The sequence below is a fragment of the Hermetia illucens genome, chromosome 6, assembly GCF_905115235.1.
Source record: "Hermetia illucens chromosome 6, iHerIll2.2.curated.20191125, whole genome shotgun sequence".
Lineage (NCBI taxonomy): Eukaryota > Metazoa > Arthropoda > Insecta > Diptera > Stratiomyidae > Hermetia > Hermetia illucens.
In genome coordinates this window covers 42,266,793-42,294,363 of record NC_051854.1, presented here as the reverse complement: position 1 = coordinate 42,294,363, position 27,571 = coordinate 42,266,793, and the positions used below count along the sequence as shown (strand labels likewise).

Below are 27,571 nucleotides of genomic sequence, written 5' to 3'. Positions count from 1 at the left end.
AACGGCAACGTACAGTAGATTAGTGGCAACTCATTTGGCAAAATGAGACTAGAGGCAGATGGACTACGCGGCTCGTTATCAACTAGGGAGCGTGGGTAAACCGGAAGCATGGTGAGACTGACTATTTCCTTACCCAGTTCTTAGGTAAGCATGGAGGTTTTCAGTCCTACCTGCATAAGACTGGAAGGGCACGTTTGAAATAAAGTTGTGGACAACGCTCATCACACTTTTTTTTTGTGGAAGGAGAGATGGGATTGCTCACCTATCGACAGAAGGGTGTCAGCTGATGCCATAAGGCCATACTGTAGAGTACACGTGGGACAGAGTGACAGGGTATACTCAAGGCCTTCTTTAGATGAAAAAGGAGGAGATAAATAGAAGGGATATCAAGGCAGCTGGGGTTTCCTGGACCACTGAGCTGGGCTCCTATACTGAGTTGGACTAGCCAGAAGTAATATGTCAAACGATTCCGATGTAGTGTCCTAGACAAAACAGGCCAGTGTTTTAACCGGTGACTCGTGCCCGCACCACATACCTAAATGAAACCTTGTGTAGAGCGCATAAGCCCACAGGCATTAGTGGAGCGTCACAGTAAGATCGACCTAACTCTCAACGCAATACAATATTTTTTAGTGTTATTACCTAGTTGCTCCAAAGGCAATCAAAATCACGAGCCGGAAATAAATCACAAAGGAAGCTCTTAAGTGATTATATGGTTGACTATTTCACTACAATGAGAGCGTTTCAATTCAATATTCAACGTCAAGCCTTGTTAAAATCGCCGCAAACTAATTTCGTAGGCAATTTTGAATCCATTTCGCCCCAGCACATGTGGAAGTTGAATCATCTGATAACAAAGTGACGAGGGAAACATGAATGAATTTTCAACACCTAAAATTATTGACTTATACAATACGAGTATTCATTAAAATTGCTAAAGGAATAGTTTCCGGGTTGTATAAAACCCCGTCGAGATGTTTACGAAGTATTCACAAAATCCCAGACCTCTGCTGTAGGAAGTTGGTATATCCAAAATGTTTTCAAAATACTTCATCGTAGGAGTATGCCTTGTAGCCATCGCTAGCAGCGAACTTCTTCGGTATTTCTATTTTGGGTTTAATTTTTTAAAAAAGTTTAATATTTCGCCTCTCACTAGCATCAAACTTAAGAGGACACCCAAGGCTCTTATCACTCATCGTACCGTCAAGGGACGCAGCGGAGTTGAGTTACTGAAGAATTATGCTGGTGTAAGTTGCAATATGATGGTGCGATGGTCGAGGGGGTAGAGAGTCAACCTCTCAACCTCACTGCTCCGGGTTCGAATCCCACTCGTGAGTTTATCACTTACACAGTGATAAATGCAATGTCAGTGAAACTGACGCATAGTCTGACTGTGTGGATGAATACGGCCATCCACCAAGGAGACAACCCTCTCAACGAAGGTACTTTATGTCCAACAATAATTTTCTTTTACTTTCCACAGTTCGATTACTACGGAGAAATTGGTATTGGAACACCAGCTCAAACGTTCACAGTTATTTTCGACACTGGATCATCTAACCTATGGATACCATCCATTTCCTGCGACTCAAACGGATGCTGTAAGAATTTCTATAGATAAAATAGACATTTAGGTAAAATTATCATTTACAGCGAATCACAAGAAATACGATAGCAGCGCCTCAGAAACCTATGTCGCCCGCGGAGAAGGTATACAGATGTCATACGAAGGTCAAAGCATGAAGGGCCACTTGTCGCAAGATACTATCACTGTACGTGTATTCCCAAATTATATAAGACCCTCTTTTGGAAAATCTGCGAAAACTCAAAAATTTATTCCTCAATCTAGGTCGCAGGTTTGACTGTTACCAACCAAATATTCGCTGAAGCTACCAGTCTAAGCTCCGCCTTCACCGACACGTACTTCGATGGTGTCCTCGGTTTGGCATACAGGTCCATTGCAGAACGTAATGTTACACCGGTTTTGTACAATATGCACAGCCAAGGTGTCATCTCATACCCAATCTTCTCTTTCTATTTGAACCGCAAAACTAACGACTCTAGAGACGGCGGTGAAATTATCTTTGGAGGGTCAGATCCAAACCTCTATATAGGTAAGGACAATGAGCTACTGCACTTGGAGATATATAACATCACCTTGTTACAGGCTCCTTAACCTACGTTCCTGTTATTAGTCAAGGATTTTGGCAGATCAAAATAGATTCAGTTACCATCGGTGGCTTTGCCTTCTGTAGTTGCCAAACTATCCTTGACTCTGGGATTAGCGGAATCATTGGGGCTATAGATGCCATTGCTCGCATCCATTCAATTATTGGTGCTGAACAAGATGATTTTGGCAATTTCGTAGTTGCATGCGAATCGGTTTTAAGGTTTCCAAAAATAAACTTCAACTTGGGTGGCAACAACTACCCATTGACAGGTTCTGACTACATCATCCAAGTAAGTGGAAAAAGTCCATGAAAATGCGGCAAATATTAATGCATTTTATTTTTTGCAGCTAACGGTGGATGGCGTCACCACTTGCATGTCTGGATTTAAATCCCATCCAAATATTGGTGACGATGACCTTCCATGGATTTTAGGCAATATCTTCTTGGGAAAGTATTACACTGAGTTCGATATGGCTAACAACCGTGTTGGATTCGCTATAGCCCGTTAGTCCTTAACTTATATTTTTAAATAAAATGTTTTGATAGAAACTTTCGCATTCTTTATTCCTCTTACTTCATTTCCAATATGAACTATTTACCGGGTGGAGAGGTCCCTTTCCCCATGATTTTCCTTATAGCCGTGTGCCACGATCTTCACTCTGCAGCATGCACTTAGGGTAGGTGAATGCATTTACGCACACAGTGTTGGACTCCCGATTCGGTACGTCGTCGGACTACCAACTAAACACCTCCCCATCATCAGAGAGCTAACCTGGAACCGTTTGTCACATTACTTCGGGCTAGTCCCCGAGCTCCCCCGCCTTGCAGAGCCTTCAAATCAGGGAATTCCTTTCACCAACGGAAGGGGAGAAGAGGAAGGGAACTGTCAGTTCAAGGAACCCCCTGCCATCCAGCTCCTCCACCGGTCGAGTTCTATTTTCTTAGCAACGAGAAGGGTCCGATCGCAATGGGCAACACGGTTCCACTTGTCAGCAGTCCTCAGCATCTCTTCGACAATGTTGTCTGGAGAGAGATCCCCTGTATTTAAATAGAGCTGCTGACGAACCCCATCCCACCTTCCACAAGAAAAAAAGTGTAGTGGGCGTCGTCCACAACTCCTCTAGTTTCATTTTGCCACGAGAGCTGCCACTCGTCTAGAATGCGTTGCCGTTCTTCGCGAGCAACCACCTCCCTTGGCTCATCTCCCTTGTGCTTGTATATAGCCTGACGCTCCTTGGCAAGAAAGGCAACGGGGATCACTCTCGCGATCACCATCACGGCCGGTTCAGAGACAGTGCGGTACTCAGACGCCACCCGCGAAGCTCCCCGTCCCTGTACTTGCGCGAGGCGTTTACGATATACCTCCTTGTTAAGAGCGCCAGGCCATACTTTACCGCTGATTTTGACTCGATTATCGACTCGCCGAACGATATGGGACACAGGGTCGGAATTCTCTTTTTAGTCAGGATGACTTCTTCGGTTTTCTCCAGTGCAAGGTTGAAACCATGAATATCCAACCATCCGCTTACCCGTCGCATCAATATGCCGAGTCTGCTTTGCGCCTGTTCGACAGTGCGTCCAGCAACAAGCTCTGCGACATCATCTGCATAGCCAACCAGGCGCGACTCTTCTGGCATGTCGAGTTTAAGTAGACCGTCATAGGAAGCGTTCCAGAGGTCCGGCCCTAGGATGGATCCCTGTGCTACCCCCGACGTGACCTCAATCCACCTTTGACCCTCTAGTGTTTCATAGAGCAGGGAGCGGTTCCTCAGATAGTCCCTCAATATCCGTAAGAGATAATTCGGCACGTTGAAAGTATTGTCTAATGTGCCTAGAATATCTTTCCATCTTACGGAATTAAAGGCGTTTCTGACGTCAAGTGTTACGAGGAGCACCACCCGTCGAGTTCGGCGGCTATGTGCCTCTGCACGTCGAACGGCGTCCACGACTTGCATGACAGCATCAAACTGCCGGGGAGATAAATCCCCGGCCGGGGAGATAAATCTCCGGCAGTGCGTATCGCTTCAGCGAGTCTACTTCAGATGAGCTTTTCGAGCACTTTCCCAGCAGTGTCAAGCATCCATAGTGGGCGGTATGAAGGCGGCAATTCGGGGTTGCCTTTCCCTTTATGGATCAGCGCAAGCGTCGCAACCTTCCAACGAGCAGGGAAAATCCCTCTTTCAGGCAAGCGTTAAATCCGCCGAACAGTAGGTCTGGCCGGTGTTGGAATGCCAGTTTGTATACCTCTGCTGGAATATCATCGGGTCCTGGCCCCTTCTTGTTTTTCATAGAGAGGACTGCCTGTTCCAACTCTTTTGTAGAGAAAAGTGGACAGTCCTCTGCGCTCTCCGCGCCGACGTCATCATCCCATACGGGGTGCGCAGGGAAGAGTGCCATTACAATGTGTTCGCTTTCACGACGTTCCATGCACAGAAAGATCGCCCGGGTGGCGCACACCGAGAGTTTGTGTCCACCACTTCGAAAGCAATGTACTGGTGATCACTTGCCGAGAAGTCTTCCAGAACTCGCCACGCGTCCACCAGCGACACCAGTGATTCCGACGCGAAGGTTACGTCTGGAATGCTTCCCTCGCAGCCCGGGCGCCAGAACGTTGGGGTAGTTCCGGTGTTTAGAACTACCAGTCCTGTTCTCGCCGCCATTTCCAGAATTCGTTTCCCTCTGGAATCTGTGTGAGGCATGCCCCATTCAAGTGCCCTAGCATTGAAGTCACCTCCAACCAAGATCCGCCCATCCATGCCTAAGATAGCGTCCTCCAAAGCATCAAGCCTCCGATGAAAGTCCGGCATCGTCTCATTCGGCGTAAGATAGACACTAAAAAAGGTTATCCCTGAACACCGAATCCAGGCAAAGCCATCCCCTCGGCCTTGGACAAGAACCCTAAGGAGGATGCCGTCCCGAACCCCGATGGCAGCGGTACCTGATATGTCAGGGTGCCATGAAACTGGGCTCTTGTTTTGGTACTGCTCACTGATGAGTACTAAATCAGCTTTGGTCTCCACAGCGAACTGCGCTAGCATCTCGTGAGCGGTTGCGCCCCGGTGCATATTGATTTGCTGGATGCGAATAATGTTGACCGTGTCCTAGCTCTTTCCAGTTTTGCTCTGAAAACTGGACACCGCCCCAATCCCGCAGTGTGCGCAACGCTTTCATCAGTCGCGCCATGGTCCCTGCATAAGACGCAGCTTTCCTTTTCATTGCAGGTGTTCGGTTTATGGCCTGCCTGATCGCATTTACGGCATGTTGCCCTTCTGTCAGGTCCCCGACAGTTTCCAGATGTGTGCCCATAATCCAAACATCTGTAACATCTGGTTGGGGCGGCCCGGATTCGTATCCTACCCACTACCCAACCAATTCTTATTTTCCTGCTGTTTAGAAGCTTCCTCGCTGATTGCTCGGCAACTTCCACTACAGCGAGTTTTTGGCCTCAGGAGTTCGCGGAGGTGATACCAATCTGGACATTGGTTACCTCCGGGCATTCGCGTTTGATAGCTTCTTCTACCTCGTTCTTTTCCGTGAGACAGTTAAGGTCCCGGATTTCCAAAGAACAAGTGGATTCCAGGCTGGAAACCAAAGCTTTTTCTCCCAGAAGCCCCTTGACTGCTTCACAGAACATGACTTTATTTATAGTCCTCGAGCCTAGTTCGAATAAGACTCCACCACCCTTCGTTTTACGAATGGAAGACACTTCTGCTCCGTTATCTTCGGGTTTAATCTTGTAACGGATTTCGCTAAGGACTTCCGCAAAAGTCTTGCCTTCCGTCAGCTTAATAAGCAAAGCTGGCGGTCTAGTCCTCCTTCGTCACCCCAACTTTTCTTATGGTGCTCCGTCCTTCGTGTCCGCCTTAGTTTTAGGCAGAGGTTTTTCTGATGGCGCAACGTGTTGTTGTTTTTTGTTCCTCTTCGCCTTCTTCTTTTCAGCCCTGGAGAGTACCTGAGGGAAGTCTCCTTCAGATGTCCCTTCCTCCTTTCGTTTTTTACCAAGTTCGCTCTGCAATGGGCTGTCAGCGATCCGTTTGGTACTCGTGGTGTTCTCGCTGGGAAGCGCGGCATGCACTTGGGAGTTATTGCGTCGGCCCTACATTCCACATGACATGCTCACTGCCACTTGCAAAGTTTAACTGGCTGCCATACAGCTGAATCGTCGAATATTTCCTACCTATCCGAATTGTAATTAACCAGTCTAATCCTCCCACGTCAACCACACCTACGCCCCATTGAACACGGCTTCCTGAAACGCTTGCGCTCCTCCTTTACTGATCTACACCAAGTGTTCATGGGTGGCTGAATTCCACTTCATGACGTAGCCAAAAATGCAATTGTCGCCCTTCCTTAAAATGTGACCCATCCAAGTTCTTCGTTCAAAATTGTAACAGGACAACGTACCTAGATGACTCTCCGCACACAAGTATTCACAAAGGCTGGGATCAAGCAGTGGACTGTAGGATAATCCTATCTTTAACTCTATCGATAACTGCGTTGAGGGGGTCGTTCAACCTCCCTCTTTCAATAGCGAATCTCGGAAAGTGGAACATGGCATGCTTCGGGTCCTCGGGTGTAACGGCGCATTTGGAACCGTCTGGGCACTCATCCAATCCAAAGCGATGCGAGTACCTCCTGTAACTACCGTGTCCCATAAAGTACTGTGTTAGGTGATAATCCAATGTTTTCGCTAGACCGGGAGAGGGACCGAGACGGGATCAATCAATGTATGGGGCCCACCGTTGCTGCCACTTCCTGTACAGCACCGTCCTACTGGCTTTTCGAAAGCGCGCAGTCACTTCGGCCGGATTCACCTTTCTTCTCCGATAGAGACAATGTGTCTCATTCGCTAGAAGATCCACGGTAATCATTCATACGATGACGCACCCTGCCTCACCAGATACTCTCCTATATGCACTGCACACCCTCAGCGCGATTGGCCGGTATGCCGAGCTTACCCTTCCCTGGTTCACTGTGTGATCCAATGCGTACGCCCAGACAAAAGCCACAAATAGCAGAATGGATTTCACCACCCCTCCGATAAACAGCCGGCGACTAGATTTTGGCCCTCCAATATTTGACATCATCCTTGCTAGAGTTGAGCTAGCCTTCGCTGCTTTTTCCGGCGCATAGTTCAGGTGCGCCTTGAAGCTCAACGTGGCATCGGTCATTACCCCCAGGTATCTAATGATCAATTTTGAAACGACTTCGGATTTTGACAGTGTTCTTTTTCCTGCGATTAAGCCTCCGTCTTATATTTTCCACCGGGTCCAGTTTCACTATTTGGAACCATGCATGGTTTCACTTGCAACTACTACAACCGCGAGTGACGAGGGACATGAAGTTTAGCCAGGGTGCCCTAATTCAAACCCAGTTGGCTGAATTGAAGGCATGCCTGACATCAAACGTCACCACCGCGCAGCACTTACCTGTGGCCAGGTCTACGACCGTTGCAATGCCATCGACCGTGGATCGCGCTCTGTAAACCCATCCTACCGCTCCGATAGACCACTCGCTGGCTGAACGAACCGAAGCAGCCTGTTGTATATCACCCTTTCCAACATCTTCCTCATAGTGTCTAAAAGATAGATAGGGCGATATGAAGAAGATGCACCAAGTGATTTTTGGGGCTTCAGTAACAGAACCAACCTATGCCTTTTCCACTGAGAGGAAACACTCCTTCGACCATGCACCATGCAAATGCACTTATGAACCATGCGGACCTGATTCTAGCAGCTAACTTCACAGTCCATGTCCAATCCCAGAGCCGAATTGTTCCCAATTCGTCCACAGATTTCCCGTAGTTTTTCCTCGATCACCCCCGGGGATTGAGAATTCGTCCTGATGAATCACTGGATGAGGTCCGCTTCCTTCCTATTGTGCGAAAAGGATTGCAATTATTTTGAACAAAAGTCGCGGGTACATCACCTGAGGTGATTTTTGTCCAGGAATCTTATTCATTACAACCTTACAGACAGCGCCCCACGGGTTCATATTTGCTTCAAGGCACAACTGCTTGTAGCCATTCCCCTTATTTTCCGTATAGTCTTCTTAAGGCTACTTCGAAGACCCTTCCTTCTCCGACTGCCGATGTTCGATGTTCCACCAGTAATTTGGTTTCCTACTGTGGTGGAGCTTGCGTCGCGGCATGGTAGTATTGCATGCCTCAATTACCCGTTGACATAACTAGCTCAGTTTTTCCAGCACCGTTCCCTTCAGGCCGTGACCTCATTCTAAATCCGCCAGGAATGCCTCTTCCTCGAAAGCTCCAAAGGACCACCCAGCTATCCTGGTTTTTCCACTTCCATTGCTCACTCGGCCGTCGTCTCCCCCGTTCCCGCCGTCGAGAAAGATGGCCTGATGGTCACTGTCGGGATAGTGACTCACTCACCCGCCAGACCATCCCTCTCGCCAACGAGGTACTGAAGTAAGTCAAATCGACGATCGAACCGAGCCCTCTGCCTCGGAAGGTGAGCAGGCATCCAAAGTTGGCTAGTACAATGTCTAGCTCCGCGAAGGTTTCAAGCGAAATTTGGCCCCTGGTGTTCGTCACTCAACTTCCCCAGTCTAAGGCCCACGCGTTGAAATCGCCGGCGATGATTTTGGGGCTGTGGTCTCCAGCGTCCAACACCAAGCTGTCCAGCATCTCCTCATATTGCGCTAATGTTACACTAGGAGGAGCGTAACAGCTGTAGATATAGACGTCGTTTACTTTTGCCCATACAAAGCCGGCTCTCGGGAATGCCATTGTTTCTTGAATGGCTTACCGTCCACATGCCCATATCGCCGCGTTTCCCGATGAGTTTTTCACCTAAGTAGCACTGACGTTATTTCGGTGCGAGAGCAAGTCAGAGCTGCCTCGCAATAGTTCAGGTTGATTTATTGACTCCTTTTCCCTTTTGCACAACATGCATGGTAGATCTCCAGTGAAGTCTTTGATGGCCCACATCTCCACACTTCCTGCACCTTCTCGATGATGATCGAAGTCGAGGCATCTGAAGCATCTCTTGAAAGATACTTGCTCTCTAAATAGGCGCAGGACCGAAGTTATCTTTACCTTGCCCGCGGTAATCAGTTTAAGCGTTGATTCAGCCGGCAACCTAATGATAGCGGTCTGTGCACCTCCTACACCTGAACGATGTGACCTCGTCCAGGTCCTTGCACTCGATTACTATTTGTTGCTTTCGAGCTTTTACTTCAGTCTGCTTACCAAGCACCTTCTCCACCTGGCTACGAAAACTATCCGCTATCCCTACATCAGGCCCCCCTTCTGTGTACGACTGATACGACTCACACTGCCACCCAAGTCCGTCAATTCCGGATCGGCTTCGACCTTCCAAACGATATCGGCGTAGGACATATCTCCTTTCTTAAAAATAATGATTATATCTGGGCGATTTTTCTCCTTCTGCCGCTTTTTTGCCGCCCACCTTTGTCCACTCTTCGGATTTACGAGCTGTAGGCTCTTCCCCTTTCGTCAAAGTTGGAGCCGTAATTGAAGAACTACCCGGCTCTTTCGCCGGCGCAGCTTTCTTCGGCGAAAAAGCCCTTTTCCTCTTGGCAGCCTGCTGGGCACCAAAGGGTTCACTTATTCCCTCCCTACTCCCTTAGCCCCCCTCCTCACCTACCTTATGTTGAGGAGGCGTCACCTGCATCTCCCACCTAACTTTGTCACATAATGCTTGGGCGTGTTTCTTCTCCACCGCCCTAATATAGGACAACTAAATGCCATGTATCAGAACCCTGAAATTTCGGAGGATATTCCGCTTCTCCTTGATGAATTCACCCCACTAGGATCTCTTGTAGCATTAGATGCCAAATTGGGAAACTTGGCCCACTACTGAGGTACTGCGGTCGCTAGATATCGACGGCCGGGAGCCCGCTTGCCCACTCCTAAAAACCACTGGTACTGGGTTTCCAAAACCCTGCACCTTTAAAAAACTACCTTCCGTATCATCTCCTGATGCGTGCATGTGCATAACGCATTCACCGAGCGTTCCGTTATCCGCACGAATGGACGCGCCTAATGGGAGATTTGGCAACTCCACACAGGCTCTTTTTGGGGTCTACTAAGACCGTTAGTTGGCAATGACAGCTAAACCCTACACCCTAATCCCTACCTAAAATAAATTGGCTGGAATTCTCCCTAATACGTTCGATCAATCGCAAATAGTCCGAAGACCAGAAAATCCACGTCTGCGGTGTTCCCATTTCTCTCTAAGTCTACCGCGAAGGTCTGGCTGGTTCATCAGCCATTTGAGCGAAGCGTGGTCAGTTACCACTTCGAATGTTGTGCCTTGAATATACGCAGATGGCGAAAGGTTTGGAGAAGTCGGGACTAGGCAAGACCGGAGTCGAAGAGAGACTCGTTTTCAAAGCGTCGAAGGTTAAGATGGCTTCCTGAGCCCAGCAAAACTGACATTCCAAGAAACCGCCGTAGTTGTTTGACGACTTTGGACCACGGAATATCGTTGATGGCATACACCTTATCGGGATCGTTACAAATCGTCCCATAACCGATGATGTGCCCCAAGTATCGAACCTCCTTCATGATAAATTTACTCTTCCAGATGTTCAATGTCAAGCCTGCGCGTCTCATACAAAGAGCCACTTCGCTTAAAAGCAGCAAGTGCTGGTCGAAGGTCTTTGTGGTGAGCAGCAAGTCATCTAGATATACAAGGACTTAACGGCGCAAGTGAGCAGGGATGACTGCTCATGCATTGCAGAGCCCAAACGACATGGTCACGAACTGATAGAGTGGTCGCCCTGGAACTGTGAAGGCTGTCTTATCCTTGGATGCCTCATCCAGTGGAATCTGCCAGAATGCATCCTTCGGATCTAAACTCCAAATAAAGCTAACTTCCGGGAGGAAGGAGAAAGATAAGCGTCCTCAAATTCAAGCGAGCTTCCGGATCATAGTGGGGATACTCACTGGCCACAGCAGACTAAATTGTCAGCTGGGGAAACTAGGGATATCTACGGACACTAAGGAGAGTGATGAGACCTGTACAGATGTTCTGTGTTTTTGTGCAAAGTAGGTTCAAGCACCTGGGAGAATACTTAATACTAGATGCCAGGTTAAAGAGCTTGCAAGTAGGGTACATAATAAAGTTTCTGTCTGTTTTAGGTCTAAACGACATACAACAGTTTATAGGAAAGCGTCCTTCTCCTCAATATTGGAAATCTCCGTTGGTGCAGAGCAGATCCTCCCACAAATCATCGCCATAGTGCCGTGATCTTACTGCAAACCAAGTGTGAGTCAATTCTAATTGGATCCTAATCCTTGATAGGGGGGGAAGGGCGAGAAGTGGAATATTTCATTCAGAAAAAAGGTGGGCTATTTTGATGTCACAAACTAGTCTGGTAAGAGCAAAGAAAGTAGAGTCCAGACGGCTCTGATGTTAAGAGCCAGCCGGTAGCATTCACGAAGGAAAATAGCTCCCCACTGTACAAAGAGAGCACCATCTTCACAGCCCATCTTTGATTCATCGGTGAAGGAGACTGTATGATAACCTTGCAACACGTCACCGGTCCTCTACTCCGCCCTGTTTGGAAAGCCTGCAGCAAAATTCCTCACAGAGATCGCTTGCGTACGGCGTAGCCCGTTAGGAATACCCAGAATTCCAAAGGTACTTCATCTAGGATGTTACAATGGCTATAGGGCTTCGTCCTCCAAAATCCGGACTAACGTAGTCTAACGGCACTGCACGCTACAGCGTATTTGATGTGGAATTTCTGGGGCGATGACACGCAGGGTTTATATTGGGCAGGACCACAGATTACCAGCAGCACCTGCACAAGCAATCCTTTGAATACTATTAAGATTCGTTCTATTGTAATTTCATCTCATTTCTACTTTAAGATGGGACGAGTTGCGGCTGGGTATATTCAAAGAACCATCCTCGAACGAAGATGTCCTTTCCATTCTTAACCTTAACCTCTTCAGTTCTGCGTTCGACCTCCAAATTAACTTAGGATCGAGGATCACACATAGATACTTTATTTTGGGGGAAAGGAGCAATTTTTGTTCCTTTAGCCACAGAAGGTGGAATTTGGATACCCTTGTCTTGGCGGTAAATAACATCACATCGGTGTTGATTGGATTCATACAGAGTTCCCATCTTACAACCCACAGGCATGATTTCGCTCATAACGAGGGTGAACATCCCTGACATCATAAACACCTAGTCGTCGCCGTACGCCGCCACCTTCGCCCCACTCCTGTTCCATATGCATAAAATTTCATCCATCAGTATCAAATAAAGTACCGGAGAGATGGCGCCACCCTGGGGCGTACCTCTGCTCTAGTCAAATGGCTACCTCCCACATCAGATTCGATTATCCTAGTTCTTAGCATGGATACTTCCATTGCGTAAGACATCCCTTCAATCCTATTCTATTTTGACCTTCCTTGATGGCTTTGGTACAATCGTGCTAACTGCCTCATGAAGAGCTGTTACTGAAGTAGGCATACTGAAGGGAGTCCTTTCCATAATCGGGGTTAAGTGGGTGTCCAGCATCCGCCCTAGAGTCTTCAACGTGGGAGGGGTAAAACTGAGTGGTCGAAAGTCCTTCATAGACTCATGCGATAGAAGTGCAGCTTCGGTAAGTGTCTACAAGTTACGGGACGGCGGAGAAGCTGTTCACAGCCCAGTTAATTTTATCTTCGGTAATTCGACCTGATCAGCTTCCTGAGGTGGAACAGATCCCTAAAAACGAGAGGACTAATGCTTTTCTCGGGAAATTAGAGCAAAATTAACTCCCAAATAGTTTTACTTAGACTGGGGATGATCGAGAACTCCGGGTCAGCTGTAGATCCCCTAAACATGACCGTAGCAGAAACCTTTCCTAGCATGGAATGACGAGCCCCATACGCCGTCTTTAATTTTCGAGTGGGGATTAATTTTTCACGCAGGACTTGCTCAGCCAGTTCAGCAGATATTCAACTCACCGAAACTCCAGTGTCCACCAAGCCCAGTACATCCTTACCCAAAAGGTGATGTTCGCATATGGTCATAAGTTTCCCTTCGGCGTGTTCTTTCTGCGGCGGCCCACCCCAACCTAAATGCGCCGCCCCCATTATATTGGAAGCGGCAGGGGCGAACATTTAGGTTGGTGTGGGCCGCCACAGGGCCATCATATCATCTAACCCCCCATGAAGAGGAAAGGAAGACGGGGCCAGCTCGTCGCATAGATGCCTGAGTCGGCTCAGAACGAATCCTTCCCTATCCATCCCGCGCGCGTTAGAATTTTATGATTTAGTCTTCTTCTTTTTCTTCAGCCTTTGTCCCGTTCACAAGCGGGGTCGGCTCGTCGTGATCGGCTTCGCCATTTGGCTCTATCGAATGCCTGATCTGGGTGCAATCTCGAGGCTTTCAAATCCCCATCCAGCGTATCAAGCCACCGTTGCTTAGGTCGGCCTTTTGGTCATTTACCATCGACTTCGATGTTCAGACCAATCTTTGCAAGTGAATTCTCGTTTGCACGAATTGCGTGACCATACCATCGAAGACGCCTCTCTCGCAACTTTTCCACGATCGGTGCAACCCCATAACGATCGCGGATATCCTCATTTCGGATGTGATCTAAACGTGTGACGCCACACGTAGCATCTTCGTCTCCATTACCGCAAGACGCCGTTCATTGTCTTTTATGGTCGGCCAACACTCAGAACCATAGAGAGCGACTGGACGGACGACATTGCGGTAAATTTTAGATTTGAGACGTTCGTTGATACGTCGATCACGAAGGACACCAGTTGTGGAACGCCACTTCATCCAGGTTGCTTTAATGCATGAAGCAATTTCATAACGCAGCTCTCCATTGGCTGATAGCGTTGACCCGAGGTATTTAAATCGCTCAGTTCTGGGCAGATCACTGCCGCTGACAGTGATTGTGCCTGTTTCATGGGGATCGGTCGTCAAAAATTCAGTTTTGTTTAAATTCAATCTGAGACCATGTTGCATGAGGCGATCATTCCATTTTTGAACAAGTTGATTTAGTCCTCTCGCTTATTAGGCGTTTGGCAGTTTAGCTCCTTTGGGGATTGAAATCTTCGGTGGTATCAATCCGCCTCGAGACTCCACATCTCTATTAGAGTAGTTTACCCCGGGGTGACAAAATCTCTGTGTCCTGACAGATAGGTAATATTTGAGAACCAGGAACCTTGACCTTATCTTGCCGAACTGCTAACATTCGAGTTGCTGCAGCACGTGCGTCCGGTTCCCCATACTATCTCGTGCAGTCGATGTTCACGACTGGCAAAGCTGTTAGGGGAGTTTAGTTGGCTCACCGCCAGGGTGAGCGTGTTGGTGCTGCCAAGGTGATGCAACGCGGTACTCTCATCGTAACAGGATTGGTGCCCAAAATGGGGCCACAGTTTTTGTGTACGTAACAAAGTCAAATGTTGTAGTTCTACTGGTGGAGATGATCGGTCGTGGGCCATGTAAGTCTAGGAGATGAATAGGTCCTCTACTCTCCCCCGCTCCAATTTGACCACGGTTAGCGTTCAGGTCCGGACACAGAGAAGGTTGCAGGCCCTTTCTGCCGAAGATACATACTGGATATCTGTCCCGATTAATGTTCCGTCTGCGGTGGAATAAATTGTAATATTTACCTTGGATCCACCTCCGATCCACGGTTCCTCTATCACATATTACGCTACCCACAGATTATGTGGTGGGATCTTCCGTCCCATCGGTCCGTCAATGTTCATCTCCTCCAACCGCACGTTGGCGGCGTCCACTGGGTCCAAGGCATCGTCCAGAGCGAAATTATTTCACCTTTGCATTTCTGACTCCAAACCGCACTTTATGGTTCGTCTTTCCCAGTAGTCCATAGGGATACTCAGCATTTGAAGTCGTAAAGATTGGACAAATTTGTATCTACTCATGCCGATCTTTCGCAACAAGATAGGTGCCGTCTCTTGAGAGTCTCGTTGCACGGGACGTCTTTGAGCTTTACGGCCACGCAGACGTCGTTGATCTTAATGATGCGTGAACCGAGAAATAATAATAACGTAACGGTACACTACAGGATTATAGTACCCTATAGGAAGCAATGTGGTCAGCTTTGCGCTCGCCCGAGATTATTTCCTTAATTTGACTCAGATACTCATTCTCAGCTAATTCGACTAGTATCCAACGTCAAATCACGATACAAACTCGACTGGCACCAATGAGATTTGAGCCGTGACCTCTCGTACAATAGCCTTATGCGCTAACCACTCAATTATCCGGATACTGAGAAAAGCCTGGAAAATTGGTGCTCGTATGCAATGACCAAGAACCAAAGAACCACCAGAGAGGAATCAAAGCAGGGGATGCATTTTCCTGTTCCAATTCTTTGATTTCCTGAATCTGGGCCGTCTCTCCTTTCAAACAAGGCACCGGTCACGGCAATCCGATGACTTCGCTTTTTGCATCATTTTAAAACCCGGGGGTTGTGCAAATTTTCAATTTTCTTGGATTTCCCGCAGGTTGGACGGCCCATGCAGGCCAGATTTTCCGCGGTATCTCGCGTTCCCGATACCGTAACGTGAAAATTCTAGGATTTCCGGAATCTGGGCCGCCTCCCTTTTCAAGCGAGGCATCGCCGCGGTGATCCGACGACTTCGCATTTTCGTCGTTTTTACGAGCTCAGGTCATAACAATCTTCAATTTTCTTAGATTTCCCGCAGGTCGGACGGGCGCCTGATTTTCCGTGATATCTCGCCTTCCCGATGTCGTAGCGTGAAAATTCTTGGATTTCCTGAATCAGTGCCAATTCCCCTTTGTCAGTTGTCTTCTAGGGGACGCTCGATGACAATCTCCGACAGCCCGGCCTCAACACTAGTCCGCACCTTCAGTGCCAGTTTCTCGCTAGCAGAATTGTCATTTGACAGCGCTACACGTGAATGGCTCTTGGCCACGTCACTGAAGGGTTTCGCAGTTTGTGCCTTGTGAGCCAACTCTTGGTGTTTCAGAGTTTGCAGAAGTAACTTGACGTGCCCTTCCACACTCTGCTCCTTTTCTTTTGTTGTTCGAATTTCGCATTCAACAGTACCGAATATGTATGGCTTTTTCGTCACCTATCGTCAGTTTATTGGTTTTTATATTGGAATCCATGTCTAGGCCCCACGATAAATGTCTGCGATATGGGTACTTGCGATTAGGTATTCAGAGTTCGCATACTAGAGACCAAACTGCCCATTGGCTACGCAATCCTCGGTCTATGGCGTTTCGCTTTGGCTTGGGGTCCTGTTAGCACCTTCTCTAGTGCAGGAAGGACGATCCGCGGGCTGTAGTTCGGTTTATCCTCAGTCAGATCCGGTTGACCCTAACCTGGTCATGTTTTAGGAAAACAGATCGGCGTAAGTTAGATGAACTTATTCCCAGTCAAGTCCCACACAATCTTGACCGCTTGGGACTAGAACCAGCTTTCTGCGCTTCTTCTTGTATAAAATCAGCGCCGAAAGGTAACTTCGCAGGGATCCATAAAGCTGAATGGGGTATGTTAGGGTAATATTGCCGCCATGAAGAAACCGGGGAAAAGCGAATACTCGTCCGTTAGCCAATGCCAAGCAATTTATTCCAAATATGATTTCAGTACTTCCTGAATATTGATTCAATCCAAACCACACAAAAAATGGAAATTCACCGATTTTAGGTTCTATTTTTGTTCATATATTCCCACCTCAAACCATTCACGAACAAAGGTTAGAATATGCAATAATATTGGCTTGAAAAGTCTTGGGTTAGTTTCGAAAGCAACCTTAGAAGGGGTATTATGGTTGGTGTATTCGAGTTTATACAGATTCTGAAACTGTTGTGGTGCAAAATGATTTTAAATGTTTGGACATGATAAAATCTAGATAAAAGACAAAATCCTGGTGAAGTTCCCTAACGGTAACCATGACAGGTCTATTATTTTTATCTGCCTGCGTTGAAATTGAAATTTTTTTCTGCTTTTTCGAAAGAGTCCTGTAGTTCTCTGCTCACTTTCTTCCGTTATTGTTTAGAGCAATTATCGAGCATTCCTCAAGGGGGGAACCCACACTAGGAGGCTACGTTTTACGTACTTTTTTAAGATTGTTCTTAGTGGAGAGAATTAATTGATGAATGTCTTAAATAGAGTTTTCCAGTCAGGAACAAACGGTTTCGGACAAACAGGGCAAAGTTGCTGACACCTCCCAGTTGGTAGCACCAGATAACCTAGTGGTGAACTAACGTGATCGACGACAACGACGACGACCTGGCTGCCTCCGTCCCGATAATAATCTTGGTAAGGCTGCAAGTTTCTTCAAAGCTACGATACCATTAAGTTGGCAGTGCAGGCTCAGTTGAGATGGACTCCTGACTAGCGCCTGATCCCGGCGATGAAGACGACTGGAAGTGAAAAGGTAGTGATGCTGTAGAGGCTAAGAGTCCTGACGGCCAAAAAGGAGAGGCGCCATCCAATTCGAGTTCGGAAAAGGGGCCACGAGAAAAAAAACTCCTCAATCAGCCGAAAATGCAGATCATCTTACCGGAGAGGATGGACCTCATTCAAAAGGGAAGAGTAGAGTAAAAAAGCTTACTCAAGAAGGGCGGGGTGGCCCTACGGAAAATGAAGGCTGCTACCATCGTCCAGTGAAACATCTCCATGGATGTCAAAAATGACATAGTGCTGCCCATAGTTGCACAAAACGCAGTACCCCAAGCCCACCAGGGGGGGGAATAATAATCGACAAAAGGGGGCGAGAGGTAGCAGCGTGGGTCTGCCGACGAGGAAGCAGCGAGGACCAAGTAGCGTCGAAAGTAGGAGAAAATTCAGCAACAACAGCCTAAGTTGAATAGCGACAACAGTGGATTCACTGTGGGAAGTTCTTCGTGAAATCCGCAACAGCGCCAAACCAGAAAACGCTGGGGTAGATGTTGAATCTATTCGGTCGACTGGAACCGGCAATATACTTGTCGAGTTTGGGCCGAAGATCGTTGAGAAGAGTACGTTCTGCGAGACAGTCCAAAGGATTCGAGACACGAAACCAATAATCTCCCTAAGAAGTCATGCGCACCCCTGAAATAAGTGATCTAGATTGTCTCTCTAATACGGAAGCGATGAAAAGGGATTACCCAGATGTGAGCAACCTTAAGGTAGGAATTACGTTTGTCAACTCCAGAGGATAAAAATTGTCATTGTCACGGTCCTTGGAAAGATAGCGAGCCAACTTCTCCATTGCGGTAAAATAAAAGTTAGGGGATTATTTGCAGAATAAGGCCCTGGGCAGTGCCAACCCACCGTTCTATGTGGAGTAGGACAGAAGCACTTTGCGTTACAAATGTTTCGAACCCGTGCACAAAACGAAGACTTGTGAGTGGACAAAGTGTTGTGTCCTTTGCAAGGGCCACGGTCTTCAGAAAGAAAATGTGGCTCATATTCTTCAAAGAAGAATTACAGAAAGCGAAAAGTCAACACAACGATCCACGTCCTGCAAGCAAACATGCATAGGAGTGCAACGACCTGATTGGGCAGATTGTGCAAGAACCGTTGAGTTGCTACTCCTCAGCGAACAGTACCGAGATAGGAGCTCACCATCATGGTATCCGATCTATTTGGCACGGGTGCCATCTGGATGAGAGATACGGTTAACTTGCGAGTGAGGGCCCATGAAGAGAGGGCTTTGTTTGAGTTCATTGTGCGGAAGCGACGTTTTTCAGCGTTTACCTCACACCGAACGAATCTGTGCAAGCTTTTCGGAGTAGGCTCATCGCCTTAGAGAACGAAATTACAAACACGGAAGGGAGAATACTATTCGAAGGGAACTTTAATGACGGAGTCCTCGAATGGCCAGCAAGCCTCAACCAGATTCTCAAGGCACGCATAATTCGGTGATTGCCGCCAGGTCAGCATTTATTGTCCTAAATACCGGACCTGCTATCTCAAGCTTCAACACAAAATCCGCAGGCAGATGGCACGCTACTGACAAGATCTAATCAACCACGCTGGTTACCAAAAAACTTGATGCCCATCGGTCACCCTTTTCTATGGAAGCAACGAAAATCGAAGAAACCGTGCAGACCCTTTTCCTGTCCAACCCATCTGAACTGACGTTGTCGATGAAGGAGTGGGTACTGTAGAATGCCCACTCTTCACTGCAAAGGAACTTGAAGAGGCGGTCCTGTCCATCAAGGATACAAAAGCACCAGGACCGGATGGTATTTCCAGCGAAGTGTTAAAACTTGTATGTAAATACAAGACGAACATCCTACTCGGCACATTCAACGCATGCTTGATAGCGGGTGTTTCTGCCTCCCGCTGGAAAGTTGCAAGGCGACCCGGAAGCGCCGTCAGCATAACATCCGCTCAGTATGTCGTACACAGTGGGAAATCTGCTTGAGAAACTCATCAAGCCACGAGTGACTAACGCAATACGTACAGCGGGAGACTACTCACCAACACAATATGGTTTTAGAGCGGGGCGACCCACAATTGATGCCATTGAGGAGGTAGTCCAACTGGTAAAACTGACGGAGGCAAATAGTCCCCGCAGTAGACGTTTGATGCTCCTTGTGAACCTCGAAGTAAAAAACGCCTTCAATTCTGCGAGATGTTGCTACATGTTTGAGGCAGTTAAGTCCTTGAGTGTTTAACGTAGGTACCTGTCGTGGAGACTTAATCCTACGGTCTTCTTAAGACACGGATTGATTTTGTGGCCACAATCACAGCCCCACCGAGACAAGCAACAACGATGCCAGTCTATACCAAGCGCATTGCTTAGCATTCATACTGGTGGATGCAAGAATTACCTAAATCTCTACCGAATTATGGAGTACGGCACCCGTGTTGATCGCAACACCACGTCGAGGCCCGAAGGTCTCTTCTCGCTTGAGCATAACCACAACCACCATGAAAATCCCACTAGGTGGGCTGCCGCAAATAATCGAGCTGTACTCACATATAATGAGAGTTCACCCGAAGAATGAGAGTCCAGGAGCTATCCCGGTTCCTATGGTATCAGTATACCCCTGGTAAGGTTTCGTGACCAATTTGCCGCTTCAGATGAGTCCCCGTGCAGACTCGGGTCTGATCGCCCTAATTAGGTCTTTGGAGCATTCGCCTACTGAATCACGGCCGGCAAACCAAAGTGAGTACAGCGTCTCCTGGTGCCACCATTATGGAGGTTTTCCTCGGCCACTTAATTTCGGTTTGGCCGACAGGGTTGCCGCCCCGTCTTCCTCACCGCCACTTCTGAGCACCCGGTAAGGAAGTAATCAATCTCACCGTGCGTTCGGTTCAACCACGGGCCTAAATTGTCGATCAGTAGCAGAGTCCATCTGCCACTTGTAAGGGTGCGTTAACGTTATTCATGGGCAACCAGTTCTCTTAAGTTCTCGCCCTTATGGCGGTAGATAGCTTTGGGCTCCTTGACAAGGAGGGCAACGGGGATCACTTCCGCAATCCCCATCACAGCTGGTTCGGAGACGGTGCACTTGAGCAAGGCGCTAACGATGCACCTCCATGTCAAGGGCATTAGTCCGTACCTCCGCGCATAGAGCAGAACCCACTCCGTTGCTCCGATAAGGAAACGTCTCCTAGTAGATATAGGGCCCCCAACATTCGCCATTAGCCGACCCAAGGCCGCGACTCCAGTTGCAGCCCTGTCCGCTTTTGCTTTAATTTGCTGGAAAAAAAAGCTCATCTTCTAGTCGAGCATTAAGCCAAGGTATTCAACCGCTGGTTTTGACTCTATAGTCAACTCGCCGATCAATATGGGATGCAGGATCGGGATTCTCCTTCTGGTCAAGATGACTACTTCGGTTTTTTTCAGCGCAAGGCTGAAACCGTGAGTAGTCATCTATCCGTTTACCCGTTGCATCAATATGCCAAGTCTGCTTTGCGGCTGTTTAACAGTGCGTCCGGCAACAAGTGCCGCAACGTCGTCTGCATAACCGACCATGCGCGGAAGCGTTTCAGAGGTCCGGCCCTAGGATGGATCCCTGTGCTGCTCCCGACATGAATTCCACCCTCCTTCGGCCCTCTAGCGCCTCATAGAGCAGGGAGCGATCTTTCAAATAATCCCTCAATATCCGTAAGAGATTGCTTGGCACGCGAAATGAGTTTTCTAATGTGCCTAGCATATCTGTCCATTTTACGTAATTGAAGGCATTTCTGACATCAAGCGTTATGAGGGGCACTATCCGTCGAGATCGGCGGCTGTGTGGCTCGGCTTGATGAACCGCATACACGACCTCTATAATAGCCTCCAGTGTGGATTTTCTTGTTCTGAACCCGAACCGCTTTGGAGATAAGTCCCCGGCAGCGCGGATTGCTTCAGCGAGTCTACACCTGATGAGCTTCTGGAGCAGTTTCCCGGCCGTGTCAAGTGTACACAGCGGTCAGTATACAGACTGGATCTATGGGTCTCTTTTATCCTTGCTGATCAGCGCGAGTCTAGCCACTTTCCAGCGACAAGGGAAAATGCCCTCCTTCAAGCAAGCGTGGAACGCATCAAGCAGCAATTCTGGCCGTTGGCGGAACATCAGTTTGTAAAACTTCCGCCGGGATGCCATCAGGACCTGTTTTTCTTAGTGAGAACCGCTTCTTCGAGCTCTCTCATTGTGAAAAGGGGGTAATCCTAGACGCTTACCGCGCTATTTACATCATCCCATACAAAATGTCTGGGGGACAATGCCAGCACAATGCGGTCCACCTGGTCGGTACTTAGTGTGCAGAACCTCCGCAAAGCTCCGATTTTCCGGGTGACAAGCTTATAGCCAAGTCCCCTACGGGTCCTCATTCACCTTGTTGACAAGCTTCTGCCAGCCGCGAGCTTTGCTTTTATTTTAGCGCTGCGGAGTCTCCTTTTTGTTGATTTATACTGTGCCTTTATGGCGCATGCCTCCTCGTTGGCATGCAAACGTTGTGCCAAATGGCGGAGTTTATGACACTCCCTCCGTAGGTTGGCAATTTCTGTCGTCGACGAGTATATTGAATTCTTGTCGCGGCTGGGGTCTCTTCGGGGCATGGAAACCTCACACGCCTTCGTTATCAGATTCATCACTGAATTTACGACGGTGTCAGCTGCGACGCTACCACCCCTCCGGAGCGCTCTCCATCGTGGCTCTACCTGCTCCAACAGCTTCGACGAACTTCCCGATGTTCGCCTTCGCGACATTCCACAGGCAGGGGGAGCGTCGCGTTGGTGCTCGCCGGCAAGTAGCGTCAAACACTTCGAACGCAATGTACTGATGATCACTTGCCGAGAAGTCTTCTAGGACTCGCCACCCGTCCACCGATGATGCCAGAGATTCCGACGCAAAAGTGATGTCAGGAATGCTTCCTCCACAGCCTGGGCGCTAAAATGTTGGCGTGGATCTGGTGTTTAAAACTACGAGCCCGGTTCTCGCCGCCATTTCCAGAATCCATTTCCGTCTGGAGTCTGACGGAGGCATGCTCCATTCAAGGGCCATGGCATTAAAATCACCGTCTACCAGGATTTGTCCCTCCGTGCTTGAAATCGCGTCCTCTAGAGATGCGCACAATATTATCCGTTCAATGTGTCACCCACAATTCGTTCGCTCTTTTCATTTCAATTCAAATCAGCATGAACTGTCACGGCAATATTCCGAAAGCTAACCGAGATGTCGAAACACTTTATTTTTGTTTCATTTTGTCTTATTTGATGAAAATCCATCATCAGAACCCGTGGCTACCGTAACCGTGACGAAGTATATGTTTTGGCTAGGTACCAATTCGAAAATTTCAACCTTCAATATTTCGAAAACGGAGGGAGATATCGAAAATTTTTACTTCTTATTTTAGTCTTATTTTGGGCCATTTGACCCGAATCCATCATCAAATCAACCCCAAGCCGCACTATTCCCATGTTTTTCGCCTCTTTTTTTCCTTTCCTCAGCAACGTCTAATTTTACGGATTTACATTTCTGAAAGAATTGGGAAACATGGAAGAATGATTTGTGGGGCAGTGTGGAGTGTACTGCGTAAATAAACATTGAACGTATCCGAGGGAAATGTCACTTCAGTTTGCAAACAATAACAATTTCCTTGCTCTTTCGCACACGTTTGACATAAGTGACGTGAGGCATCTTGCTTTCTCTTTCTTGCGGAGGGGAAATTTAACGATGATATTTTCAGTATTTATTGACTACCACGGAGCGAGCCTCAAGAAGTATATCGGAAAGAGTCGCGGTGGACGGACGTAGTTTGCTTACGTTCCAGTAGAACTTGTGAAAGAAAGTGAGGATCGTGTAGAAGGCGAGAAGTTGAAAAGTGGCAAGAGAAGATTTTTATTTTTGTACCAATTCCAATAGTGAAGCGCCGAGAAAGGGAATCGTCACGCGAACGCGCAAGGAAGCAGGGAGATCGCCAGCGCAGGCAGTTTTACGTTTCGAGCAGGAAGTGCAGCTCGCAGGGAAGTGTTACGTGTTGTTTTTCGCTTGAGCAGTTTCGTTGCTTTGTTGCGAGGCGTCCCGTGTCGCGGGCTCGGTTGCGCGTGCAGTGCGAGAAGTTGCGAAGCTGAAATCCCTGCCCAGGGTCGGTCGCGTCTCCGCGAGTAATTAGTGCCGTGGTCGTGCTGTGTCCAAGGAATATCCAAGTCCAATCCCGGGAGCAACCGCGGAGGGCGCCAGCTCAGCTCCGCCAGTCGAAGTCAGTGTTGTGTCCGTGACCACGGAAACGGGCGCGCTCGGTTGCATGAATACCGCTTGCATGCGCCTACCTGCGAACAGTGATGAGTATTCGTCGGGAAGAAGCCAAGTCGGACGACACCCAAAAACGGTAAAAATTCACCCAACAAAAGCATCATCAACTCGAATCTGTGATCTCGCGACGATTGCGACCAAGACCACCACGCCGCCATCTTGCTGCCGTACAAAATTAGATTTTTTAACGACCACGACAGAAATTGAACGAAGACGACAGCAAAGTCGGTGCAGGAGAAGGGCAAGAGGCGGAGAACGAGAACGACGGCTGCGGTGATTTCAGCAGCTCACACTTGGCCAGCGGAAATCTGGCAACGAGACGAGCGAAACGTCGCAACAGCGCACACGTACCATAAAAACAGAGAAACGTCAGCAGCGCAGCCACAGTGAACGCCTGGACAACAAAAACAAGGTCTCGTCCGCGTCCTGAATTGAATTTCGTGTCGAGGCGCAATCACGTTTCCACTGTGGAAAACCTCGCGTTGATGCACGTGTGCAGTGGAGCGAGCGGCCACACTACGCACAGAATCGATTTTTGCAGCTATTTTCATAACAACATTAAATGGTGAGTGCTCCGTTGTTTGTATTTTGATTGGGGAGTGACGCGGCTGGAGTTGCTCGGGGCGTGATCAATGGAAAATTCCCGGGACGGATGTGTGTTGAGCAATTGTGATCTTGTGGCTAAAGTTCTAGGTGGTTCCACGGGGAAGGGGTTGGAGCCTGTCGTAAAGGTTTTGAGAGGCGACCTTGTCCAGGGGGGCTTCAGTAGTTTGCGCAATTACTCCAGATTCCCTTTGCCAGTTGGGCCTCTTCCCAATATCCTACTCCAGATTGCACAAGCGTTTAAGGACAGCTGTCGTTGCAGGTAATTTTCAAAACGGTACCTGCCTGGATTTTTAACTGATAATGCCGACATTCGGCTGTCCTTCTCTCTGCCATCATCCTCGATGTTCCCTGGCTTCCGTTCCTACCAGAATTCCCAAAAGTCTCCCAACCTTCAGCCTCGAAACGGCCTCATGGCGGTCGACCCAAACTGTAGGTGTTTATTCGCCGCTAGGTTTCCTTATTGGTTTGTGTTCTTTCTCCGCTTGTTTTGGTCATTTCGCACCTCGTTTTAGAGTGTTTTGAAGGGTCTTGTCCTACCACTCTACACAAACCCCGTACTGGGAGACGAAAGAGAGAATTAAAGGCTGTACAGAGTCCTTAAAAGGGACAAATCTGCCAAGTGAGATTCTCTTGGAAAACCGGGCGAAAGTTAGGTTAGTCAGTGCAGACTCTCCTGGAAATACGCCATCCTGGAGAAAAGCTGGCAGGTTGACCTGCTAAGATACAGCCAGTTCCACCGTAGTACCATTCACTAGGTGACGTAAACTTGGTTACCTGAAAGCCATAAGGTTACACGACATAGAGGTGAAACGAGAAACAAATGTCAAATATTTGGGAATTCCGCTAGACCAAAAATTACTCTGGAAGACACATATCGGAAAGCCATGAGGGCTATGATGACTTGTAGGTCTATAACAGGAAAAAAATGGGGTTACATCCCGAAAATGCTACTTTGGATATAAACTGCAATAGTAAGACCGCTGATTACTTATGGAGCGTTAACCTGGGCAGAAAGAACCAAACTCAGCACACAAACTCCAAAGACCGGCTTGAGTGTGCCTCGGTGGGGCAATGAGGACATGCCCAACGGCATCCCTGGAGGTCCTTTCATCTGCACATACAAATGCAGGAAAGGAGAGCAATATTCAGGATGGCCGGGAGTTCAGTGAGGCGGGGAACGGCCTGAACCGAAGGAAGATTGATATTCTTTCTGGGCGATATCCCGAATTACTGATACCACGGGATAACATGACAATGAATTTTCACTTTAATAAGAAGTTTGGAACACGTTGGATTAACGATATAAACTGGGAGAGTGTGGCTGGGACATACGGCTTAAACTAGCAACTGATTACTTGGTACACTGACGGATCCCTCACAGCAGAGGGAGCGGGTGCCGGTGTCATTGGTCCAAGGAAAATGTACTTTGAGCCAAAGGGCAGGAAAACTAGCATATTCCAGACGGAAATATACACCCTAGACAGATGTGCCTCCTTTAATCTCCAGAGGAACTACAGGGGACAGAACATGGCTATTCTCATCGATAGCGAAGCAGCGATCAAGACACTTAGCTCCAACCAGGTGAACTTTAAACTGGTATGGGAATGCCTTGAGAAACTAAATACACTTGGCTCGTCCAATAAGGTCTGGATACTCTGGGTTCCAGGCCATGCTGGGTTGAAAATCAACCAGGCAGCGGACGAACTAGCCAAGAAAGGAGCAGGGATGCCTTTATACGGGTCAGAACCCGCCTGTGGAATCGGAAGAAATAAAGAGGAACGGTAGAGGGAACTAGACTGGGCGGGCCTACCAGTCCAGGGTGCTTATTGAGGGATACGAACCCAATGCGCACAAAGGATTGCTTAAACCTCACCAGCATTTTTGACGGCGGCCAAATGCCCATCGATATTCTCAGGCAAGATAGCTCTTCCACTGCCAAGCGACAAATTGGATCATAGAAGTGGCGAACGCAACATGCAAGGGAGCGTAGCCGTTCATCAGATGGTGATCCATTTCCAGGGCTTGTTACGCACATTCAACAGACAACTCCCTAAATCTACTGCTGATCGCGAAGTGGTCGATCTGATTGTACTTACGTCGGTTAGTTATAAACCAACCTTATGGTACGCTTTATGCTCTAAGAATGTGCTACGAATGACGAGGTGGTGAAAGCTGCAGAAATCGACGAACTTCCTACCAATAATGTTACGGTCGCCAAGACCGCGCTTTCCCATCACATGCACGAGAAAGGTATTGTGGGATTCCAACTTGGAATTCACATCGCCCGTCACGATCACAATGTCATGTTTAGAAGTATTCCCCTGAACTGCGTTTGTTTGCTCGTAGAAAGTATCCTTCTTCACTATATTGGAAGCCTCTGTTGGATCGTAACATTTTACGAACGACCGCGCCTTGCTAAATTGTCACCTAGGGAAGCTAGGGTTATCTAAGGACACTGCCTGCAGGTTTTCTGCGGAGTGTGATGAAACCTCTATACACGTCCTGGGACGCATTTACGCAAAGTAGGTCGAGGCATCTGGAAGAACACTTAATAGAAGATGCAGAGTTGAAAAATCTGACAGTAAGGAATGTAGTAAAGTTCCTGACGGTTATAGGCTTGCTTGGGATACTATGATTAATAGGTGCACTATAACCAGCAAAAGGGGTACAATAATTCTTTAAGGACACGCGACGTTCCCTTAACAGAAAAATAATAAGGTCGCATCCAGCAAATGAAAACTAACATGTTTGCCAGTTTGAAAAGTCTTGTAAGTTTGCTCTTCATCCTTTAGTTTCAAAGATAGAGGAAATAACTGTGAAAGGGAGTATGAGATGAGGGTGTAAGTGGACATTCAATGGGCCGTTTTTGTTCCTTTCCAAAAACTGAAAAAATGAGGGAAACAATATTGGGCGAAGTCGGCTTTACGGTTTCTTACCAGGTCAGAGGCAAATCGTCAGACGCTGCCTCACCTCTGCCCTGGGAGCAGCGTGACCGAAGCGGCTCGCAGATGTTATGTGCTCCTTTATGTAATTCATAGAACACGACATGACTGCAAATTGTATTGAGCGTAAATCCGCTCATACTTTGAGCCAGGACATACATAGGAAAAATGA

General features: G+C 47.9%; 1 protein-coding gene across 1 annotated transcript; it reads left to right on the top strand.

The window, feature by feature from the left end:
• Positions 1 to 959: 959 nt before the first annotated feature.
• LOC119659839 (lysosomal aspartic protease-like) lies at positions 960 to 2,720 on the top strand. The gene is made up of 7 exons (XM_038068137.1): positions 960 to 1,099; positions 1,157 to 1,247; positions 1,484 to 1,601; positions 1,654 to 1,772; positions 1,850 to 2,114; positions 2,168 to 2,460; positions 2,519 to 2,720. Exons 1-7 carry the CDS (start codon positions 1,035 to 1,037, stop codon positions 2,678 to 2,680), a joined length of 1,113 nt encoding a protein of 370 aa, XP_037924065.1. The 5' UTR covers positions 960 to 1,034; the 3' UTR covers positions 2,681 to 2,720.
• Positions 2,721 to 27,571: the final 24,851 nt, after the last annotated feature.